This window comes from Salmo trutta, chromosome 6, assembly GCF_901001165.1.
Source record: "Salmo trutta chromosome 6, fSalTru1.1, whole genome shotgun sequence".
NCBI lineage: Eukaryota > Metazoa > Chordata > Actinopteri > Salmoniformes > Salmonidae > Salmo > Salmo trutta.
In genome coordinates this window covers 19744632-19766447 of record NC_042962.1, presented here as the reverse complement: position 1 = coordinate 19766447, position 21816 = coordinate 19744632, and the positions used below count along the sequence as shown (strand labels likewise).

The 21816-nt window shown below is 42.1% G+C and overlaps 2 protein-coding genes across 2 annotated transcripts in view; one reads left to right on the top strand and one right to left on the bottom strand.

Moving 5' to 3' along the window:
- The window catches only part of bmp6 (bone morphogenetic protein 6), a 35614-nt gene extending 31231 nt beyond the window's left edge, over nucleotides 1-4383 (top strand). The window contains exons 5-7 of the mRNA XM_029755629.1: nucleotides 1505-1581; nucleotides 2525-2635; nucleotides 2866-4383. Coding sequence (XP_029611489.1) covers nucleotides 1505-1581; nucleotides 2525-2635; nucleotides 2866-3015 — 338 coding nt within the window. The 3' untranslated portion in view covers nucleotides 3016-4383. The remainder of the gene's footprint in view (nucleotides 1-1504; nucleotides 1582-2524; nucleotides 2636-2865) is intronic.
- txndc5 (thioredoxin domain containing 5) lies at nucleotides 4214-21275 on the bottom strand. Its single transcript, XM_029755630.1, has 10 exons — nucleotides 20796-21275; nucleotides 19485-19637; nucleotides 14132-14237; nucleotides 13740-13836; nucleotides 11989-12104; nucleotides 11589-11675; nucleotides 11297-11440; nucleotides 7793-7875; nucleotides 7287-7416; nucleotides 4214-6073 (listed from the first exon to the last, which is right to left on the bottom strand). The coding sequence occupies exons 1-10, from the start codon at nucleotides 20981-20983 to the stop codon at nucleotides 5951-5953; spliced, it is 1227 nt and encodes a 408-aa protein (XP_029611490.1). The 5' UTR covers nucleotides 20984-21275; the 3' UTR covers nucleotides 4214-5950.
- Between the last annotated feature and the right edge of the window lie 541 nt (nucleotides 21276-21816).

The following is a 21816-nucleotide window of genomic DNA, read 5'->3' as shown; positions in this document are numbered from 1 at the left end:
CTCCTCTATCGCCCCCATAGCTACACAAACCATCAGCAGACACCCAGCGAACACACACACACACACACACACACACACACACACACACACACACACACACACACACACACACACACACACACACACACACACACACACACACACACACACACACACACACACACACACACACACACACACACACACACACACACACACACACAGGAAAGAACATGGGAAACACCTGAGTGTCTCCGACGGTAACAGCCAGGATGACCTCTCAACCCTGACCTTATGACCAACCTCGGCGTGAGTTAACCCCCCAGTCAGGTGACTGCTGCACTTATGTTGAAGTGTTTCCTGTTCCAATGGGAAGCGAGCGGCGGGTATTTATAATTGCCGTGTTTCAGAGCAACGCTCTCTCTCTTTCTCTTTGCTCGCCTTGGGTCGTCATTGGGAGCAGGCACACTTGTCTGGGCTTGTTATGTTTATGTGAATTCAATCTAATTAGTAATTACATCATGTCATTACAGTTATGAATCCAAATTATGGCTCTCTAATAACGACGGCTGAGTGGGTCGGCTGAAAACAAAACAAATAAAAGGGTTCGTTTTGGTGGCCTGGTAGGAGCCTGCACTGTGTAGATTGCTCGCTTGCATCGATAAATCGGAGAGTGGAGCCACCTGGTCATAACACAGTACAGTAAGGGCAATGAGTTAGTTCAACTCACCACTGCACACCCAGCTAACTAAATAAACGGGTTTAATGACTGGGTCCTGGTCTCCAGGGCGGAACAGACAGGGCAGGAGGGGGTCTGTGAGAGACTCGTCCCTGTCCCCCATTACTTTGACACACACACACACACAAACAAAGAGATGGTCCTCTCTGCCACCCCTGATGCCCACCTGGGCTCCAGACTGTATGGCATATAGCCTGGCATGGTTTGCCCACTGTTGGCTTTAAGGGAGCTCCTACAGCAGGAAGTAATGCCACTCTGTGCTGATATCATAGCTCTCCTCACACTCTCTCTGTTTAATAGGAGAGGGGGACGAACGCAACAACAAAAAATCAGCAGGTGGACTCTCAACGTCGTCAGTGGAAAGTCTGAGTCACCCGTTTTGACTTCAGAACGCCGGCCAGTGCCAGCAATGACCTTCCCCTCTGAAACACCATACCTGTGGTTGACACCCGCTGAGTCGCTAACCTTGTGACTCTGCGGCTGGGTGGGACGAGAGGGAGATAATTAAAACAAACTGCGGAGAGAGGAGGGCAGTTATAAACATGTTTGTCATCGGCAGTCCGACCCAATGCGCCCAAAAGCCGACCAATTCAATTTGGCAAGCTTTCAAATGAATTTATCTTCTAGTGAATGTGAGGCACATAAAATAATCCAGTACACAAATGAACCCATGTCACTGTGAACTGGTGTAACACCCATATACGTGTCATACTACCCAATATGATAAATGACAGCGGAGGCATATGATTCAACCCTGACTTCTTCTAGTTCTTTCTTCCCATTTAGAATACAACAGCAGTGACCAGAAGACAGCCTGTAGGAGACATGAGCTCTACGTCAGTTTCCGGGAGCTGGGCTGGCAGGTAAGGATCAAATAACCCCCCCCCCAGTAATTGCAGTGACACACTGGTGGACTACAGTACCCATAATGTCCCATTTGTTCAGAGTAAAGAGAGTTCAATACGATACAGACATGAGTCAAACATCACAGGTCAAAGAGAAGGTCATTGAAGACTAGAGTTGCAAAAATATGGTAACTTCCCAAAATTCCATGGTTTTTCCAGAAAATCTGGAAACAAGGAATCATCAGGAGGGAATAAACAGGAAATCCGGAATCCTCCTATCATGATTTCTGGGAAAACCTGGGAATTTGGGGAAATTTACCAGATTGTTGCAACCCTAATGAAGACATTTGGTAGGTGAAAGCAAACCAACAAGCAGGCTTTTGTACCGATTTAATAACCTTTTAAAGAAGCATTTATAGGCATTTGGTAAGAGCTTAAGTGGCCTGTGAACTCTGTCAGGTCACTGGGTGTGTTGGGTAACAGGGGCTGCGAACAGTTAATGGAGGGGAAAACATGCAGCCACCTACGTCCTGCAAAACAATCAACCCCCTGTTAAGACAGCACTGACATCTAGAGGGAAGGTGCCAACACACACACACACATACAGTACATAGGCCTATACACACACACACACACACATAGAGAGAGACTGTAGCAACCAGCCTGCTGCCTGAGTGATTCCACAGGCACTTGTACATTTCTGCACTGATCTGTCCTAGGAGACCCAGTTGAGACTGATGGTTGTGAAGTAGGACGCTACAGTCCAAAGTGCTTTAAACCTTATGCGAGTATAAATGCCCTCTGACAATGCTGCGGCTGAACTGGGTTACTGAACTGTATATTGTACCCATTAAAAGACACAGTACCTTTTTGCCACAGGATTCCGTTTCCAGAGTCTTCAGAACACATTGTAGACCAGAGATTAGCCATATTAAATGTATCCCTCTTGTGATTGTATCAGGATTGGATCATTGCACCTGAGGGCTACGCAGCCAACTACTGTGACGGAGAGTGCTCGTTCCCCCTCAACGCCCATATGAATGCCACCAACCATGCCATTGTGCAGACACTGGTGAGCACTCAAAGAATTTGAGCTAATAAAGAGCTATATCCTAATTTCATGAATCCTAATTTTCATGGAACCTGGATTTTCATGCAAATCTCCCATTGATGTAAATTTATATTTGATTTGTAAAACAAATGTTTCAAGTGCGCACCTCACGTTAGGAAAGTGACACGGATCCTTCAAGCTGTGCTTGAAGAGGAATAAGTGACCTCTGACCTCTTGTTGTTGTCTCCTAGGTCCACCTCATGAACCCGGAGAACGTGCCCAAGCCCTGCTGCGCCCCCACCAAGCTGCACGCCATCTCCGTGCTCTACTTTGACGACAACTCCAACGTCATCCTGAAGAAGTACAAGAACATGGTGGTGAGGGCCTGTGGCTGCCACTGACGACCGCCAAACTGCTGCGTCATCATGGTCACCCGCCCATGGGCTGCAGCGGAGACTGTGTGCACACATCATGGGTCTGCCTGTTTGTGAGTGTGTGTTGTGTACTACCCTCTCCTCTCCCATACTCAGGGCGAGGGAGGAACTGATAATGGACCAGACCAACGTGCTGCTTCCCCCCTCTCCTCCTGTCAAAACTAAGTGGTGTTCAAGTTCTGAGACGGCTAATGGCCCATTACAGCGAAACAACTCGACGGCGTCGGGGAATTGACTCAATGTTATCTCAATGCTGACAGCCAAACTGTTACATGACGTCAGATGTAGTCAAATGACACAAAACATGTCGAAATCCTTTTATTGGACCGCAGGGGAAAAGCATTAGCCTAACTACACAATTTTTAATAGAGATGTGTATATATATTGTCTGACTAACCAAAGCCTGATTTTAACATGAACAATCTGCTGAAATATTCATGAAATGTATGCCACGATACATTAGTTAATGTAAAAAGACCCAGATATTTCCTACTCCTCTTTATGAATTGTTCTTCCGCCATATTCCCCTGGCTTCCAAAAATATAATATGGGCCGAACGGAAACAACCACATACTATTTTAGTTGTGAACTCCTCAAAATATCTTCATTGGGTCAATATTTGCCAGGCTCATGCTGGGTGTTCACCAAGCTGGTTCAACAGGTAGCAGGTTGTGGCTTCACTGATGGACTGCTCTAAAGATGATGACATCCCGCAAACTGTCATTTCCATGTTATTCCACTCACTGAGTTAACATATCCCCAAAAACCTGGAGAAAAAAAATTGTGGGAAAAGCTATTTGTTGGTCAAACCAGCTGATCAAATGTTTTGGACCAGCTTTCTGAAATTAGCTTGTGTTTGACGTTCTGATTTTGTTCATTTCAGAGTAATTGCTACTGTTGATTAATTTACGGATCGGAGCTCTATTCAATCCGTATTGCGGAAGTTCAGCATTACAGCGTGATTGAAATTTCAAAGGCAACGTTCCTTTGTGCCTAACCAATCAGAAATCACAAAATATACCTCCAGTAAGCTGCTGTTTACATTTCTTGTGGTCATGTTTAGACTTACTTTTGTGTGTAAATACGTGTACATTTTCAGCTTATTTATTGCACCACTTAATCACATGCCATATTACAGAGAAAAAAAAACAAATGAAAAATACTATTTTTGGAAAAAGACATTTTATTACAAAATCTCATGTTACAGCTTGCCTTTTTTTTTTTTTTTTACAAAATTCATGGGCAGTGTACAACCCACTCACAAAAACAAAATACTGCTTTCCTTCACTGGAGTCTGCCTAGACCATGTACTATCCATAAAGATTTTACTGACAATAAGTGGTTAGACTCTGAATGCATTTGTTTCCCTTAATTGAGCATTGAATGTAAACTGCCTCACACAGCAACTCCATGCGAACACACATTCTCAGACCACTTACATTTTCAACCGCCCCTGAATAGAACACACACAAAAATCTGATCCACTAACATTATGGGTTGATATAATATCTTCTATATGGAAAGAAAAGAAAATCAACTTTGTCATTGTAATTTATGGACTAAACAAGTCATGAGTGATCATTATATGGGTGGATAATATCTTTTGGGTATTTGTTTTTTTGACCTCCCAAGTAACTGAGGTAAACTGAACAGCAACCCCAAAGTAAAATGACCTTATCACTGTTGTTGTGCTTCACTGGGTGTTTGAGTGACACCCTGGGGCCTGATATGGGGCTTAGTCAATGGAACAGAATATTCATCCGCTTTGGAAAATCTATTACATTTACAGCAGACGTTTGTTCTATGCAACGTTCTGAATGTTCCATTTTTTTAAGTCGTCCATGTTGGACACAATCCCTCAAACCATTTGTGAGGGATGTTTCAAACATGGATTAATGACATATGGTTTTCCTTTCATGACAAACTAGCACATTCCATGCATAAGGCATGACTTGAGTGCGCCAAACAGACGATCACAATCATTGTTCATAAAACAGTGAGAATGCCAAAACAGTCCCAAGGCGCCTGACATTGGACCGTGGGACTGAACCTCTTACAGCACTAACATGGAAAACCAAAAAATACTTTTACATTCAGACTTTTTGTAGTACAATTGCAATGTCACAGAAGACCACTCACTCAAAGGGCAGTTTGACATGAAACAGTTTCATGCAGCCTTTCCTGTCATAGCCAAAAAGTAGTTGGGGGAATTTGTCAGAAAAATATAGCCGATAAGAGATCGCAGTATGGCATAGACCAAGATCTCCAACTGGGGGTCCCTGAGAGTTAAGTTAGTTAGGCCGTCACTGGCATGGATAAAAAGTACCATCAACGTCACTAGAGGTCACGCGGCTTTGACCCCTGTGCTACAGTAACATTACATCAACGGCTCATGATTGTTCGTCAACACAATTTTCTTAATCACCAAATGAACATTAACACTTTTTATATCTATAAAATTTCAGACAAACTCAGTCAGCTTAATCCAACGTTTTTTGATGCAGGCACTATTTAAGACGACTCTGCTTGAGTTGTCAAGTGTTGGGATGACTATAGCAGTATGCATTTTAAGGTTTGACCGATTTAAGTACCGCTGGCAAAGTGGTTTGCAGAGCCAGCCAATGCTCTCCAGAGGAACAGTGGGACTGGGCAGCCCAAACAAAATATATTCACATTTCACACAAACTATTGGATTATTATAGAATCAGACTGGCCTCGCTCATGAGACATTACAGAGGGGGTTAAAAAGCAGTGCGTTGATGCTACTCCTTTCTGAAAGGAAAACGATGGGAGATGTAGAGAGATAAGAGCTGGCTGTTGTGGGAGAGAGGACTCCTCCCATTGGCCAGATATTCTGTGTTGGGGGAGGAGAGAAGTAATGGTGGATGTTGATTGGACAATGCTACAGCTCGTCTCGGGCCTGCTTCATTAGAAAACTGTGCAGGCTCTCCAAGTCCCGCCCTCCGTGATGCTCCTCGCCTTGAGCACCAGCTCTGAACAAGAGCAGGGTGGGGTACCCACGTACCTGTAGAAGAGAAAGGAGACAAAGTCAGCACGGTAACAACCCCTAGCTAGCCCCGACCTCTTCAGTGTTTGCTGATTTGAAGGGAATGGATAGGTATAAACAATATGGTCTTTACTTCACCTAGCCCTGCAATGCCTTCACCATATCACGTCCACCTTTCCTTCAGATCGGCCAACACCGAAGTAAATAATGGTTTCTCTTACTATACGAATCGTCTAGATTGTTTAGCAGTGCTAGTCATAACATAACACTAATTTAATCAATTCTAACAGTGAGCTTTAAGAGCCAGATAGGCTGCAGCTGAAGAGACTACTGGTCCATGGCCTTGAGAGGGTGAGTTGGAAAATTCCAGAGAGCGTCCCATTAATAAAAGTTGCGATGGTTATAACATGGACTGTCTTCAGGGCCATGAGGGAGTCTTGAGATCCACCATTCCTGTTAGCGGAGCACCACTGATTATCCAATCCCGTGATGAGGTGGCTGTGCAGTTTTATGGCTTTTTGAACCATAGTACACAACCCCTGCTAAACCACATAACCCACCGTTTATACTTCCTATGGCGCTGGGTCTCACCTGCTTGTGTGTGTTTATGAACGGAATGTCAAGTTATACAATCAAGGTCTTGCTAATTATACCGCAGTGTACAGTACACTAGAGTAGTGCTCTTTCTGAGCAATATCTTAGCTACTGAGTGTACAAAACATTTCCATGAAAGGTGAAGGTTATGACCGGGTGAAAGTTATGATCCCTTATTGACGTCACCTGTTAAATCCACTTCAAATCAGTGTACAAAAAGGGGAGACGACAGGTTAATGAAGGATTTTTAAGCCTCGAGACATGAATTGTATGTGTACCATTTATAAAGTGATTGGGCAAGACAAAAAATGTAAGTGCCTTTGGACGGGGTATTGTAGTAGTAGTTGCCAGGCGCACCGGTTTGTGTCAAGAACTGCAACGCTGCTGTGTTTTTCCACGCTCAACAGTTTCCCATGTGTATCAAGAATGGTCCACCACCCAAAGGACATCCAGCCAACTTGACACAACTGTGGAAAGCATTGGAGTCAACATGAGCCAGCATCCCTGTGGAACACTTTCGACACCTTGTAGAGTCCATGTCCCAATGAATTGAGTCTGTTCTGAGCGCAAAAGAGGGTGCAACTCAATATTAGGAAGGTGTTCCTAATGTTTTGTACACTCAGTGTAGAACACCTACTGAAAACCTGTTGCAGATCGTCCTCTCCACTGTGCAGTCCACTTTGCCAATCTTAATGGCAGTCAGGCCAGGGAACTCCTTCTTGGACAGGTCCTCCCATGCAGGGGCCAGATTCTTACAGTGGCCACACCTGGAGTTGGGGGGGGACAAGTCAGTTATAATTACGCAGGTTATCCAGTCAGTGGACCACAGAGGTTTTCTTTCTCTGCATCTCAATAGTCGAGTGGCACTTTCATCTAGTGTATTTTTAGTCATGTGCACTGCTGTGACAAAACTGGCATCCATGATATTTTTTCCCCCTAGCCTAGATCAGGGCAGATAGTAGTAGAGTACTGAGATGGAACTTTAGACTGCGAGGGTGCCGCTCCATTACCTGAGGGGAAAATGCACTAGCCTCCTCAACTTCTTAGAAGTGCCACTGACTCAAAAGAAATGTCCAAGGTCATACGGGGGGAGATAAATAGATAGTTAAAAAGAGCGTTACTACTGTATATAAGAGCGCTTACCATGGAGCGTAGAACTTGATGAACGTCAGCCCCTTGGCCACTGTCTCGTCAAAGTTGCTCTCTGTGAGTGTAATAACGCCAGACTGCAGGAACAAACAGAGATGATATCAGACGGGATCATTCCTGGTCATGTATTGGTTAATACAGTCCCTTCAGAAAGTATTCACACTCCTTGACTTTTTCCACATTTTGTTGCGTTACAGCCTGAATTTAAAATGGAGATTTTGTGTCACTGGCCTACACACAATATCCCATAATGTCAAAGTGGAATGATGTGTTTACAAATTAATAAAAAATGAAAAGCTGAAATGTCTTGGGTCAATAAGTATTCAACCCCTTTGTTATAGCAAGTTTAAATAAGTTCAGGATTAAAAAGTTGCTTAACAAGTCACATGGACTCACTCTGTGTGCAATAATAGTGTTTAATATAATGTTTTAATGACTAACTCATCTCTGTACCCGTCAAACACAATTATCTGTAAGGTCCCTCAGTAGAGCAGTGAATTTCAAACAGATTCAACCACAAAGACCAGGGAGGTTTTCCAATGCTTCGCAAATCAGGGCACCTGTCGGTAGATTGGCAAATAAAAAAAATAAAAAAGCTGACATTAAATATCCCTTTGAACATGGTGAAGTTATTCATTACACTGCATAGTGTATCAATACACCCAGTCACTACAAATATACAGACGTCCTTACTAACTCATGTGCCGGAGAGGAAGGAAACCACTCGGGGATTTCACCATGAGGTCAATGGTGACTTTACCATTTACAGAGTTTAAACAGTTAGAGTTTAATGGCTGTGGTAGGAGAAAACTGAGGATGGATAAAAAGCATTGTAGTTACTACCCAATACTAACCTAAATGACAGAGTGAAAAGAAGGAAGCCTGTGCAAATTACAAATATTTCTGTTTGCAATGAGGCACTAAAGTAATACTGCAAAAAATGTGACAAATAAATTAATACAAAGCATTTTGTTTAGGGGCAAATCCAACAACAAAAATCCCTGAGTACCACTTCATATTTTCAAGCATGGTGGTGGCTGCATCATGTTATGGGTATGCTTGTCATCGAAAAGAACTAGGGAGTATTTTAGTATAAAAAGAAAACAGAAGAGACCTAAGCACAGGCAAGATCTTGAAGAAAACTGATGCAGGTTTGCTTTCCAACAGACACTGGGAGACAAATTAATCTTTCAGTAGGACAATAACCTAAAACACAAGGCCAAATATACACTGGACTTGCTTACCAAGACGACATTGAATGTTCTTGAGTGGCCTAGTTACAGTTTTGACTTAGAGAACCAGTCAAAAGTTTGGACACACCTACTCATGCCAGGGATTTTCTTTGTGACTATTTTCTACATTGTAGAATAATAGTGAAGACACAAAACTATGAAATAACACATATGGAATCATGTAGTAACCAAACAAGTATTCTATATTTGAGATTCTTCAAAGTAGCCACCCTTTGCATTGATGACAGCTTTGCACACTCTTGACATTCTCTCAACCAGCTTCATGAGGTAGTCACCTGGAATGCATTTCAATTAACAGGTGTGCCTTGTTAAAAGTTCATTTGTGGAATTTCTTTCCTTCTTAATGCGTTTGAGCCAATCAGTTGTGTTGTGACAAGGTAGGGGTGGTGTACAGACGATAGCCCTATTTGGTAAAAGATCAAGTCCATATTATGGCAAGAACAGATCAAATAAGCAAAGAGAAATGACAGTCCATCATTACTTTAAGACATGAAGGTCAGTCAATACGGAACATTTCAAGAACTTTGAAAGTTTCTTCAAGTGCAGTCGCAAAAAGCATCAAGTGCTATGATGAAACTGGCTCTCATGAGGACCGCCACAAGAAAGGAAGACCCAGAGTTACTTCTGCTGCAGAGGATAAGTTAATTGGAGTTATCAGCCTCAGAAATTGCAGCGCAAATAAATGCTTCACAGAGTTCAAGTAACAGACACATCAACTATTCAGAGGAGACTGTGTGAATCAGGCCTTCATGGTCAAATTGCTGCAAAGAAACTACTACTAAAGGACACCAATAATAAGAAGAGACTTGCTTGGGCATAGAAACATGAGCAATGGACAATAGACCGGTGGAAATCTGTCCTTTGGTCTGATGAGTCCAAATTTGAGATTTTTGGTTCCAACCGCCGTGTATTTGTGAGACGCAGAGTATGTGAACAGATGATCTCCGCATGTGTGGTTCCCACCATGAAGCATGGAGAAGGTGGTGTGATGGTGTGGGGTTGCTTTGCTGGTGACACCGTCTGTGATTTATTTAGAATTCAAGGCACACTTAACCAGCATGGCTACCACAGCATGCTGCAGCGATACGCCATCCCATCTGGTTTGCGCTTAGTGGGACTATAATTTGTTTTTCAACAGGACAATGACCAAAATCACACCTCCAGGCTGTGTAAGAGCTATTTTACTATTTTGATTTGTTTAACACTTTTTTGGTTACTACATGATTCCATATGTGTTATTTCATAGTTTTGACATCTTCATTATTATTCTACAATGTAGAAAATAGTCAAAATAAAGACAAACCCTGGAATGAGTAGGTACGTCCAAACTTTTGACCGGTACTGTAAATTCTCTTGAAACTCTATGGAAAGACTTGAAAATGGCTGTCTAGCAATAATCAGCAACCAACTTGTCAGAACTTGAACAATTTTTATATTGTACAATCCAGGTTTGCAAAGCTCTTAGAGACTTACAGATCGCTGCCAAAGGTGACTCTAACATGTATTGACTCAGGGGTGTGAATACTTATCTAAATGCTTTATTTCTTTGTGCAAACAAATTCTAAAAACATGTTTTCACTTTGGTATTGTGTGTGGATGGGTTAGAGAAAAAATATATATTGAATCCATTTTTAATTTAGGCTGTAACAACTAAATGTGGAATAAGTGAAGGGGTATGAATACTTTCTGAAGGCACTGTATGTCCACAAGACCAGTAGCCTAAGTTCCTACACCGAACATCCGTGACTAATCGAGCTCGTGTTGTACTGGAATTAGCTTTGGATCTCTCCTTAAACGACTCGTCCCATGTCTTTGTTCAAGGTTGATGTCACTGTTCACACTGAACGCTCTATCCGAGATGCCTTGGCATGGGCGGAAGGAAATAGCTAGCCTGCCCATAATTGCTAGGTCTAGTTGACCGTTGTGCAGCAGAGGCCTATGCCTGGTGTAGACTGTAATCTACAGCGTAGTCCTGACCGGGCTAGATGGTAATCTCACTGCTAAAACATCTGCCCAAGAGCTTGTTCACTCATTAAGTATCTGGAGAAGAAACTTGCTGCCCACACACGCAACAGGGTACCCACCCCCAAAATGAGATCTCGGCGTAACAGTGACCAGTGCTAAAAGTTTTAAAATAGCATGTGGAGTATTTAAATTCTGGAAGGCACATGTGCTTGGCCTCACGGTACCTGAGAGAAACAGTCAAAACACACACACACACACACACACACACACACACACACACCTCCTCTTTGGCAGGTTCGGCGCTGGGTACTGGGATCTCGTTAGCATGTGGGTGCTCGTCATCCTCCTTAGTAGCAGCCTTAACCTGGTTGTCTACAAAGTCCTTCAGAGATTCCAGGTCCCGCTTGCCTCTGTACTGGTCCGCCTGGACAGACAAACAGCAGCAATGGAAAGGGTTAACAAACTGACTCACGTTTTAATGGTGAAGCCATAGCTCCTTAAAAGCTTACATGTGTTACAGAACACAATGACACAAGGTCTTCTTCAGTGTGCTAGCCAACCAAACTACGTACCTTCTCGCCGTCCTTGAAGAAGAGCAGGGTGGGGTAGCCACGCACAGCGTTCTCAGAGCACACCTCGTAGTGCTGGGTACAGTCCACCTGGCCAATCACACAACACACCAGTTTAATCAGAATTCATTCAGCATATCCAGCTCATACCTAGTTTGTCATACTTTACATGTAACTCCTGTAGCTGGCAAAGATAGCTAGTTGTGCTTTTAACTTGGAAATATCAACATGCAATTCAATACAAACAGGCCACAGCCATAAATAACATTTGTTCAGTGGGTTGTATTATCTCATTGTACAAACAAAATGACTCGTCAGAAGATCCGTGTCCTGGTCTTGTTACATAGATAAGTGACTCCGGTACACTGCTGTTGCTCAGGCAGGGTTGGAACTTGTCACCAACCTTGCCGATCTTGATGTTGTCTGAGTGCTCGAAGCTGATGGCCAGCTGCTCCCAGGTGGGGGCCATGGCCTTGCAGTGACCACACCAGGGGGCAAAGAACTTGACAAAGTGGGACCCTGTGGAGAGGAGAAAAAAAAGGAGAAAAGGAGATTATACTTAATACTGGAAAACATAATATATACATAAATGTACACTAAGAATAGCTGCAATCTGAACAAACTGTAATTATAAAGCATTTTACAGAGGTACATATTACCTTAAGTTAGAGGGTATGAGCGTCTTAGCTTAAGGATGGGTTATGAGTTGATGGAATAACATGAGAAATTACATCAACTATAAAAATGGCCTCTGCAATGCTGCCCTGGAGACTAAAATAAACTGAGCTCACAGAGGTTAAATGCTACCGATAACACAATTGTCACAGTTCATCTTGCCAAGATTTAAAGGTGAGACCCATAAACATTCCTCTTACAAATGACCTTGTCATATCCTGTCTTTTCTCCAAAACAGGAATCATTTATTTTCTTCTCAAACTAAACATAAGACTAAAAACCAGAATTAAAGGGATACTTTGGGGATTTTGGCAATGAGGCCCTTTATCTACTTCCCCAGAGTCAGATGAACTCATGGATACTATTTTATGTCTCTGCGTGTGGTTTGAAGGAAGTAATTGCTAACTAGCGTTAGCGCAATGACCGGAAATCTATGGGTATCTGCTAGCATGCAAGCAGACACCCATAGACTTCAAGTCATTGTGCTAATGCTAGTTAGCACTGGCTCGTGAAACTACCTCCAACTTCCTTCATACTGGACACAGATGGATCCAAAATGGGGAAGTCTGACACTGGGGGAAGAATACTGAACTCTCAAAAGTTGGGCACAAATTTGTTTACATCCCTGTTAGTGAGCATTTCGTCTTTGCCAAGATAATCGATCCACCTGACGTGGCATATCAAGAAGCTGAATAAACAGCATGATCATTACACAGATGCACCTTGTGCTGGGGACAATAAAAGATGACTCTAAAATGTGCAGTTTTGTCACACAACACAATGCCACAGATGTCTCAAGTTGAGGGAGCATGCAATTGGCATGCTGGCTGCAGCAATGTCCACCAGAGCTGTTGCCTGAGAATTGAATGTTAATTTCTCTACCATAAGCCGCTTCCAATTTGGCAGTACAACTAACCGGTGTCACAACCACAGACCACGAGTAACAACGCCAGCCCAGGACCTCAACATCTGGCTTCTTCACCTGTGGGATCAACTGAAACCAGCCACCCGGACAACTAATGAAACTGAGGAGTATTTCAATTTTTTTAAACTGTTGGACATTGTGTTTATATTTTCAGTATAGATAAAGGGCCTCATTGTCAAAATCCCCAAAGTATCCCTTTAAGAGCTGCAATTTCATGGGGACAATTATCATGACCATTTACTTTTGTTGTGCTTGTCCAGCAACCGGAGATAAATGTAGCGTGGATTGCATCATGGTTTCAAGGAAATGACAGACCCTAAATTATGTTAAACTTTGTAGAAACTTAACATATGCAACTTGCATAAAACGTTGGGTTGTATTCAGGTCTAAAGAGACAAGCCTGGTCCCAGGTCTATGTGTGCTGTCTTGCCAACTCCTATGGCGCATGACAATTGCAAGTCGGCAAGACAGCAGAAACAGTTCTGGGACCAGGCTATAAAGAGACCGTTGCCACGTGTGTGGTACTGATCGATCCCAGTCCTCCCCCAAGTTACCTTTAGAGATGTGGGCCTTGAAGTTGCTGGCGGTGAGGTCATAGAGGCCCTGCTTTGGCTCTGGGGCTTTGGGAGGCTCCAGCTCAGTCTCTGGCTCCTGCAGAACATCATGCCACACATCAAATAAAGACTACCATCACATAACATTAGTCTCAAAAAGGTTTCCATTTCAATATATAATAAAAGAATATGCCATTTAGCAGATGCTTTTATCCAAAGCGGCCTAGTCATGCGTGCATATATTTTACATATGGGTGGCTCCGGGAATCGAACCTACAATACAACCAACTGAGCCATACAGGATCACGTACTGTATGTTTTATTTAGATGCTCTCAAGTCTAAAGCACCCCTCCCCTCTGTGTCTCTGCACTTGGGTGACCTCTCTCCTTACCACAGGCTCCTCCTGCACAGTGTTGAGCATCCAGGTCTCCAGAGACTGCAGGTCCCTGGGGCCTTGGTACTTCATCGCCTCCTGCTCGGGCTTGAACAGCATCAACCTGCAAACAAGACAGGGATCAATGAGATCATACAACTCAATGACTAGGGCTTGGCCATACTGCTCTGCTGGATCGACATACTCAAAATACACCAAATTGGTAAATTGCTTTGTCATTACATGCATTGCAACTCATTTATGTCATGTTCATGGCTAATAAAATGTTAATACTTTTCTTTGTGACAGTTTTTTTCCCCCCAACAGAGTAATTTAAAAGCATGTTAGGGTCTAAATGCATGTCAATGATCACTGCTATCTGTCAATAAGTAATCAATCTACATTGAAGCTCACTGCTCTTTGTGGTTTATACCGGTAGAAAAATAAAGAAGTGCCTCAAAATGGTGAGGTACTCTCAACTTATCCATTAAGAAATCCAAGACGAAACTGTTCTATTGCACAATGTTTTAAAATGTTTTGCTACGGTATGCTCTAATGCAGAGGTTTTCAAACCGGGGTCCATTGTGGATACCATTTGTATGTCTCTGGGTCCAGTATGGAGGAAGTTAGAGGTAGTTTCACAAGCCAACGCTAACTAGCGTTAGCATAATGACTGGAAGTCTACAGGAACAGTTAGCATGCTAACTGTTCATCAAACTCTGGGGAAGTAGATAAATGACTTCATTGCCAAAATCAAGCTAATTACATGTTTTTTTCTGTATAGAAAATTATTAGAAAGAGGAGGAAAGGAAGCGCTACTAAGGTACACAATAGTAAATGTTGGTAGACAGAAGGTGCTCTTTGGTAAACGGGGTGAATTGGTCATCAAAAAGAAAGGAGGACCAAGGCACTCTTCATATAATTAATTAAAATGCCTTTATTTGGATGGCATGTTCAATAGAAACAACGGTTGTTTTTTTTACGACGCGTTTTGGCTAAAATTATTAGTTGTGACATCTATGTGGTAATTTTCAGAATAGAAAAAGAGTTTGTGCCAACTGAAACGAACAATACCAGATAGAAAGCATGCAGAAAAGATATTGAACTATATATATATTTTTTCAATAATACCATCTTTGAAAAATACAAATAAAAACTAGACAGTCAGGGTGAATTGAGAATGGGCAATTGTTTTTGTTAATACGGGAATTGAGGGCACGTGTCTATTGATTTTGTTACAATGTTTGAGCAGAGGTACACAGCATTAGCATTGGCAAAATGCATAGAATTGGAGAAAATGTGCTTTAAAACTGCAAAATTGTCATTTAGCTCCTTGCTAAAGTGTAGAATAGCTGGAAATCTGCTTCAAAACTGCTAAATGTTCTCTCAACTCAATGCAAACGTTTGTAGAATTGTAGAAAATTTGCTTTACAACAGCAAAATTCTCTTCACCGACTATTCCCAAACTGGGGTACGCGCAATGCAGTCAGGGGTACGCCAAATAAAAATGTGATTCACATTTTCAAACAGTCCATTTAAATTTTCCAACAGGGCTATGCATTTGGGTGATGTTTTTTTCACTTGAGTAGTCTCGTTTCACTACCAAAAATAAAATTAAACCATCTAGTGTTCAGAAAAATAACAACACAATGTCAAATAATTAACATCCAATTACATTAACTGTTACTCTCTCGCGGGAATGCCACCAAGGGTCCGTATGTAGCCAAACGTAGCTGCTGCTCATTCCGTTTGCACGAAAATTGATAAATGGTTAAAAAAAGTAAGGCCCGCGTCCATAGAGACACATACCAGCTCTACTGATAGTACTGCTACTACCAGCAGTACTACACCTGCACCTGTTGACGACACAAGTTGTTCTGCTTCCATGAACACATCCAATGCTAGCATCAGCAATTCTACATTTGTTGTTAGCCCAGCTAGCATGGACACTGACAGTTGTGAATCTGATGCAGCCGAAGAGCTACTGCCCTTACCCGGGAAAGCGTCGAACAACAGCCAGGGACGTTGGACCATCGAAGAGGTGCAAATATGATGAGAACTACATTGATTTGGGTTCACTTATATTGGGAGTAGTGCCTTTCCTCAGCCACAGTGTGTTATATGTCCAAGAAGAAACTGTTCTATTGCACAATGTTACCGAGTGGCTAGGACAGGCAAGCCCCATACTATTGTGGAGGACTTAATTCTTCCTGCTGCCGCGGATATGGCTGGGACAATGCTGGGGTAAAGGCCAAAAAAACAGACAACGGCTTCATCCAACAACACTGTTTCACGACGCATCAGTGACATGGCAGGAGATGTTTTGAAACAATTACTGCTTCGCATACAAGCCAGTGAATTCTATGCGTTACAGCTGGATGAGTCAACAGACGTGGTGGGGCTGGCACAACTGGCGGGCCTGGCATATGTCCGTTACGTTTATGGGGGGTCAATTAAGGAAGACATCCTCTTCTGCAAACAATGACAACAGTAGAGGATATTTTTCAAGTACTGGACAGCTTTGTGACATCAAATGGACTTTGGTGGTCAAGATGTGTTTGCATCTGTACCGATGGCGCAAAAGCCATGACAGGGAGACATAGTGAAGTGGTAATGTGCATGCAAACAGTACACTGCAGCATCCACCGAGAGGCTCTTGCTGCCAAGGGAATGCCTTACAGCTTGAAAGATGTTTTGGACACTACAGTGAAAATGGTTAACTTCTTGTGGGCAGGTGGGACGCTATCCCACCTGGCCAACATCCGGTGAAATTGCAGACCGCCAAATTCAAAATACAGAAATACTCATAATAAACATTCATAAAATATACTTGTGTTATACATCGGCTTAAAGATGAACTTCTTGTTAATCCAGCCGCTGTGTCAGATTTCAAAAAGGCTTTACGGCAAAAGCATACCATCTGAGGACAGCGCCCCGCTTACAAAAGCATACAAACACAGTCACAAAAGTCAGAAATAGCGATAAAATTAATCACTTACCTTTGATGATCTTCATATGGTTGCACTCACAAGACTCCATGTTACACAATAAATGTTCATTTTGTTTGATGAAGTCCCTCTTTATGTCCCAAAAACGCATTTTGTTTAGCAATCCACTGGCTCCAGGGCGGTCAAAACATGCAGACGAATACATCCTAATAGTACCAGTAAAGTTTGTCGAAACATGTCAAACGATGTTTAAAATTAATCCTCAGGTTGTCTGTCTAAATAGTCAATAATATTTCAACCGGACAAAAGCGTTTTCAATAGAAAGGAAAAACAACGAACGGCACGCTATCGGTCACACGCGCAAAGCAGCTCTGCATACTTCCTCTGACCAAAAGGTATTTTTATTCGTTGTTTTTCAAAATACAAGCCTGAAAGCATGTCTAAAGACTGTTGACATCTAGTGGAAGCCATAGGAACTGCAATCTGGGCCCTAACCCATAACATAGTCAATAGGCATTCAATGGAAAACTCACATAAAAATAATCCCACTTCCTGGATGAATTTCCTCGGGTTTTCGCCTGCCATTATCAGTTCTATTATACTCACAGACATTATTTGAACAGTTTTAGAAACTTCAGAGTGTTTTCTATCCAATACTACCACGTATATGAATATCCTAGCTTCTGGGCCTGAGTAACAGGCAGTTTACTTTGGGCACATTTGTCATCCAAACTTCAAAATACTGCCCCCTACCCAAGAGAGGTTAACTTTGTTAAAGCAAGGCCCCTGAACTCTCGTGTATTTATGTATTATGCAATGATATGGGCAGCGACCATGTAACGCTTTTACAACATACAGAAGTGCGCTGGTTATCAAGGGGCAAAGTATTGACACTTTTTTATTTTTTTTATTGAGAGACGAGCTTAAAGTTCTCTTTACTGACCATCATTTTCACTTGTCTGACCGCTTGCATAATGACGAGTTTCTCACACGACTGGCCTATCTGGGTGATGTTTTTTCTCACCTGAATGATCTGAATCTAGGATTACAGGGACTCTCCGCAACTATATTCAATGTGCGGGACAAAATTGAGCTTATGATTAAGAAATTGGAGCTCTTCTCTGTCTGCATTAACAAGGACAACACACAGGTCTTTCCATCATTGTATGTGTAAATGAACTCAAACTTATGGACAATGTCAAATGTGCTATAGCAAAGCACCTGAGTGAGCTGGGTGCGCAATTACTTTCTCGAAACAAACAACTGGATTCGTTATCCCTTTCATGCCCTGCCTCCAGTCCACTTACCGATATCTGAACAAGAGAACCTCATCAAAATTGCAACAAGCGGTTCTGGGAAAATTGAATTTAATCAGAAGCCACTTTCAGATTTCTGGATAGGGCTGTGCTCAGAGTATCCTGCCTTGGCAAATCAAGCTGTTAAGACACTGATGCCCTTTGCAACCACGTACCTATGTAATAGTGGATTCTCAGCCCTCACTAGCATGAAAACTAAATACAGGCACAGACTGTGTGTGGAAAATGATTTAAGACAGATTCTCTCCAATACAACCCAACACTGCAGAGTTATGTGCATCCTTTCAAGCACACCCTTCTCATTAACCTGTGGTGAATTATTCACAGTTTTTGATGAACAAATAAGGTTTTATATGTAAGATGGCTAAATAAAGAGCAAAATTATTGATTATTATTATTTGTGCCCTGGTCCTATAAGAGCTCTTTGTCACTTCCGACGAGCCAGGATGTGTGTGACAAAAACTCACTCATTCTTAAGTTTAATAAATGTATCGTATAGTGTGTGTGTGGCAGGCTTACAATGATGGCAAAAAACAACATTTGAGAGTGCTGCTGACCCTGGTGCTAGAGGGGGTACGCAGCTGGAGGTTGAATGTTGGAAGGTGTACGGGACTATAAAACATTTTGGAACCACTGCTCTACACCACCAAGATACCTTTCTAGCTAATAGACTTAAGAGTTTACACTTCCTTTTCCAATGAACTGTGGGGAGATCAAAATAATGAAACTGTCCACCAAATCTATTCATTGTCAAATATTGATTAGTTCTACTTGTCATTATCATTCACCCGATGACAAGACGTGATTATGTATTTTTGCTAATGTAAAGGTTGTCACACTGCTTACTTAGCGAGTACCACTTTCTCTCCAATTCAGCACATACCTGGCGCGAACACGAGACCTCTGCCTCACAAACACACGTGTCCGTCATCCCTCAAGCATCTTAGCTGATTGCGACACCTCAAAAGCTATCTTATGAGGCGACGCAAGCGGGACACTTCAGGCTGAGGATTAAGTTTCACACATCCCATTTGCTACACTAACATATGATGGGGGGTGCCTGTGCAAGAAAAACGCCTGCTCTAATGAATACGCCCCAGTACTTACGTGGGGTACCCCCTGATGCCATGGACGTTGGAGCAGAACTTGACGTCCTGAGTGCAGTCAACCTTTACAACGTAGGCGGGCGGCGACTCCATGCTGTTGTATTTGTCCGCCATCTCGTTCCATGGCCCTTGTAGCCTCTGGCAGTGACCACACCTGAAAAGACAATGCAGCAGAGAATTGTTGTTTTTTTGGCCAGCACTACAGATGGCTATATCAGTGTGCTAATACACGACTAGTAAAGGCCCTGTGCAGCGCCCCTACTTCCCACGGCTATGCTTGTAACTGTATATGGGGAGCTGTGACACTTCACATGGGTATCAAGGAACCATTGGGAGGAGACCAGAAATACTTTTGAGGAGATATGAGAATATAAAACAGATTTTTTACTTCCATGATGACGCACTACATGTTTTTCTATAAGCCTTTATGTCAGCAAAGACACCAACATATTTTATATCCCATTTAGGCCTAACTACAGCAAGTAGATTATTCATTAGTTTTTTTTTTTAAAAACTGACATTTTTAGGCACAGCTTTAGTGCGTGCATGTGTACGAGGTTACGTCAGTCAGTGCCTGCCACGTAAACGGTCACAGCGGGAGCGAATCCTGAAATGATCCATTCCTCCACTGTACTGTTAGCTAGAAAGCTGCAGTACAGTAGAAACATTTAAGCAGCAAAATTAACACCTTGAAAAAAAAAAAAAACACTGCGCTGTGCATGTAGCGACTTTGTCAACTAAAATGGTAAAGTACGTGACAGTTGTAGTTGAAACGTGACTTCAAAAAGTTCGCTAGTTTAAATAACTATCCCAAAATTTAGCAGCCATAGTAGCATGCTACCTAATGTTAGCTAATGCTCGAGTAATAGCCAACGCATTAGCCAGATTACATTGATCTTGCATCAAATGCAAGGACGGATTAACATGTTATATACAGCCGCCATATCATATGTGTAACTAAAAACAAGTTGGCTGACTAGATAGATAAATAGTTCGATCGGTAACCAGCTAGCCGGCAAAAAAACTACGCTACTTATCTGCAAATTAGCTAGGTAACGTTTACTAGTAGCAGCAATCAAAGTTAGGAGCTTGCCCATCATGACAATTTGAAAATGAGACAGCTAGCTAAATTGTTGAGGACATATGGTAACGTTATCCAATTTGTAAGTCGCTCTGGATAAGAGCGTCTGCTAAATGACTTAAATGTAATGTAAATGTTATCTGAACATTGTCGATAACTTTACAAACTGCTAGCTGCTAACGTTGGCTAATCCATTCATTCAGGTTAAAACTTGAAAAAACATTTGCTTACCATGGGGCGAAGAACATGACAAAGTGAGGAGCTGTGGGGACAGCATCGTTGAACATATCCACCGTATACGTATGCTTGGCATGTTCATCTTCTTCTAAATCAGCGTTGCAAAATATATTACCAAAAAGTAATGCACAATAAATAACACACAACATAAAAGGTGTGCAATTCCGTGCTGAGGAGGCCATGATCCCGTCTGTGAATACTTGGACAGCCCCTAGCCCTACTGCTGACTTTTCGGGAATCTGGATAGAGCCAATGCATAGCGAGAAGCTCTGAACAATGGTTGCTGGCGTTTTACAGGTGGAGATGCAAAGCAGATTAGATAAGAGATCTGTGGCATCACGAAAATGGTGCACTTCAAACACTCCGGAACAAGCTCTTAACAAGTTTAAATCCAGATGCTTTCACAAGTAGAGCAGCTAGTGTAAAATATCAAAGTTTGCTCAACTTTTCAGTGTTGGTTACATTTCATTCATTTGCGTCATTCATTCATTCATTCATTCAGGTCTTTCTGTCAGACAGCCTAGTTGCTAGGTATACACATTATTTTAAAAAGTTTGAGTAAGGACAGATATTGTCATGTTGAATAATCAAGTCTGTGCATTGCATCATCATCCTTTACCATGAGCTACAGTGCCTTCAGAAAGTATTCATTTATTCCACATTTTGTTGTGTTACAGCCTGAATTCAAAATAGATTAAATATAGTTTTTTTCTCACCCATCTACAGACAATACCCCATAATGACAAAGTGAAAATATGTTTTGAGAAATCTTAGGAAATGTATTGAAAATGATAGACAGAAATATCTAATTTACATAAGTACTCACATATGAGTCAATACATGTTAGAAACTTCTTTGGCAGCGATTAGTCTTTCTGGATACGTTTTTAAGAGAGTTGCACACCTGGATTGTACAATATTTTCACATTATTATTAAAAAAATTCTTCAAGCTCTATCAAGTTGTTTGTTGATCATTGCTAGACAGCCATTTTCAAGTCTTGTCATAGATTTTCAT

Excerpts from the sequence above, each read along its gene's own strand:
- txndc5 (XM_029755630.1), bottom strand. The coding sequence starts at position 20,983 with ATGGCCTCCTCAGCACGGAATTGCACACCTTTTATGTTGTGTGTTATT. Across the intron at positions 14,238-19,484 it reads GGCATCAGGGGGTACCCCAC|GTTGATGCTGTTCAAGCCCG; the intron begins GTAAGTACTGGG and ends TCTTGTTTGCAG. Across the intron at positions 7,876-11,296 it reads CCGAACCTGCCAAAGAGGAG|TCTGGCGTTATTACACTCAC; the intron begins GTGTGTGTGTGT and ends TTGTTCCTGCAG.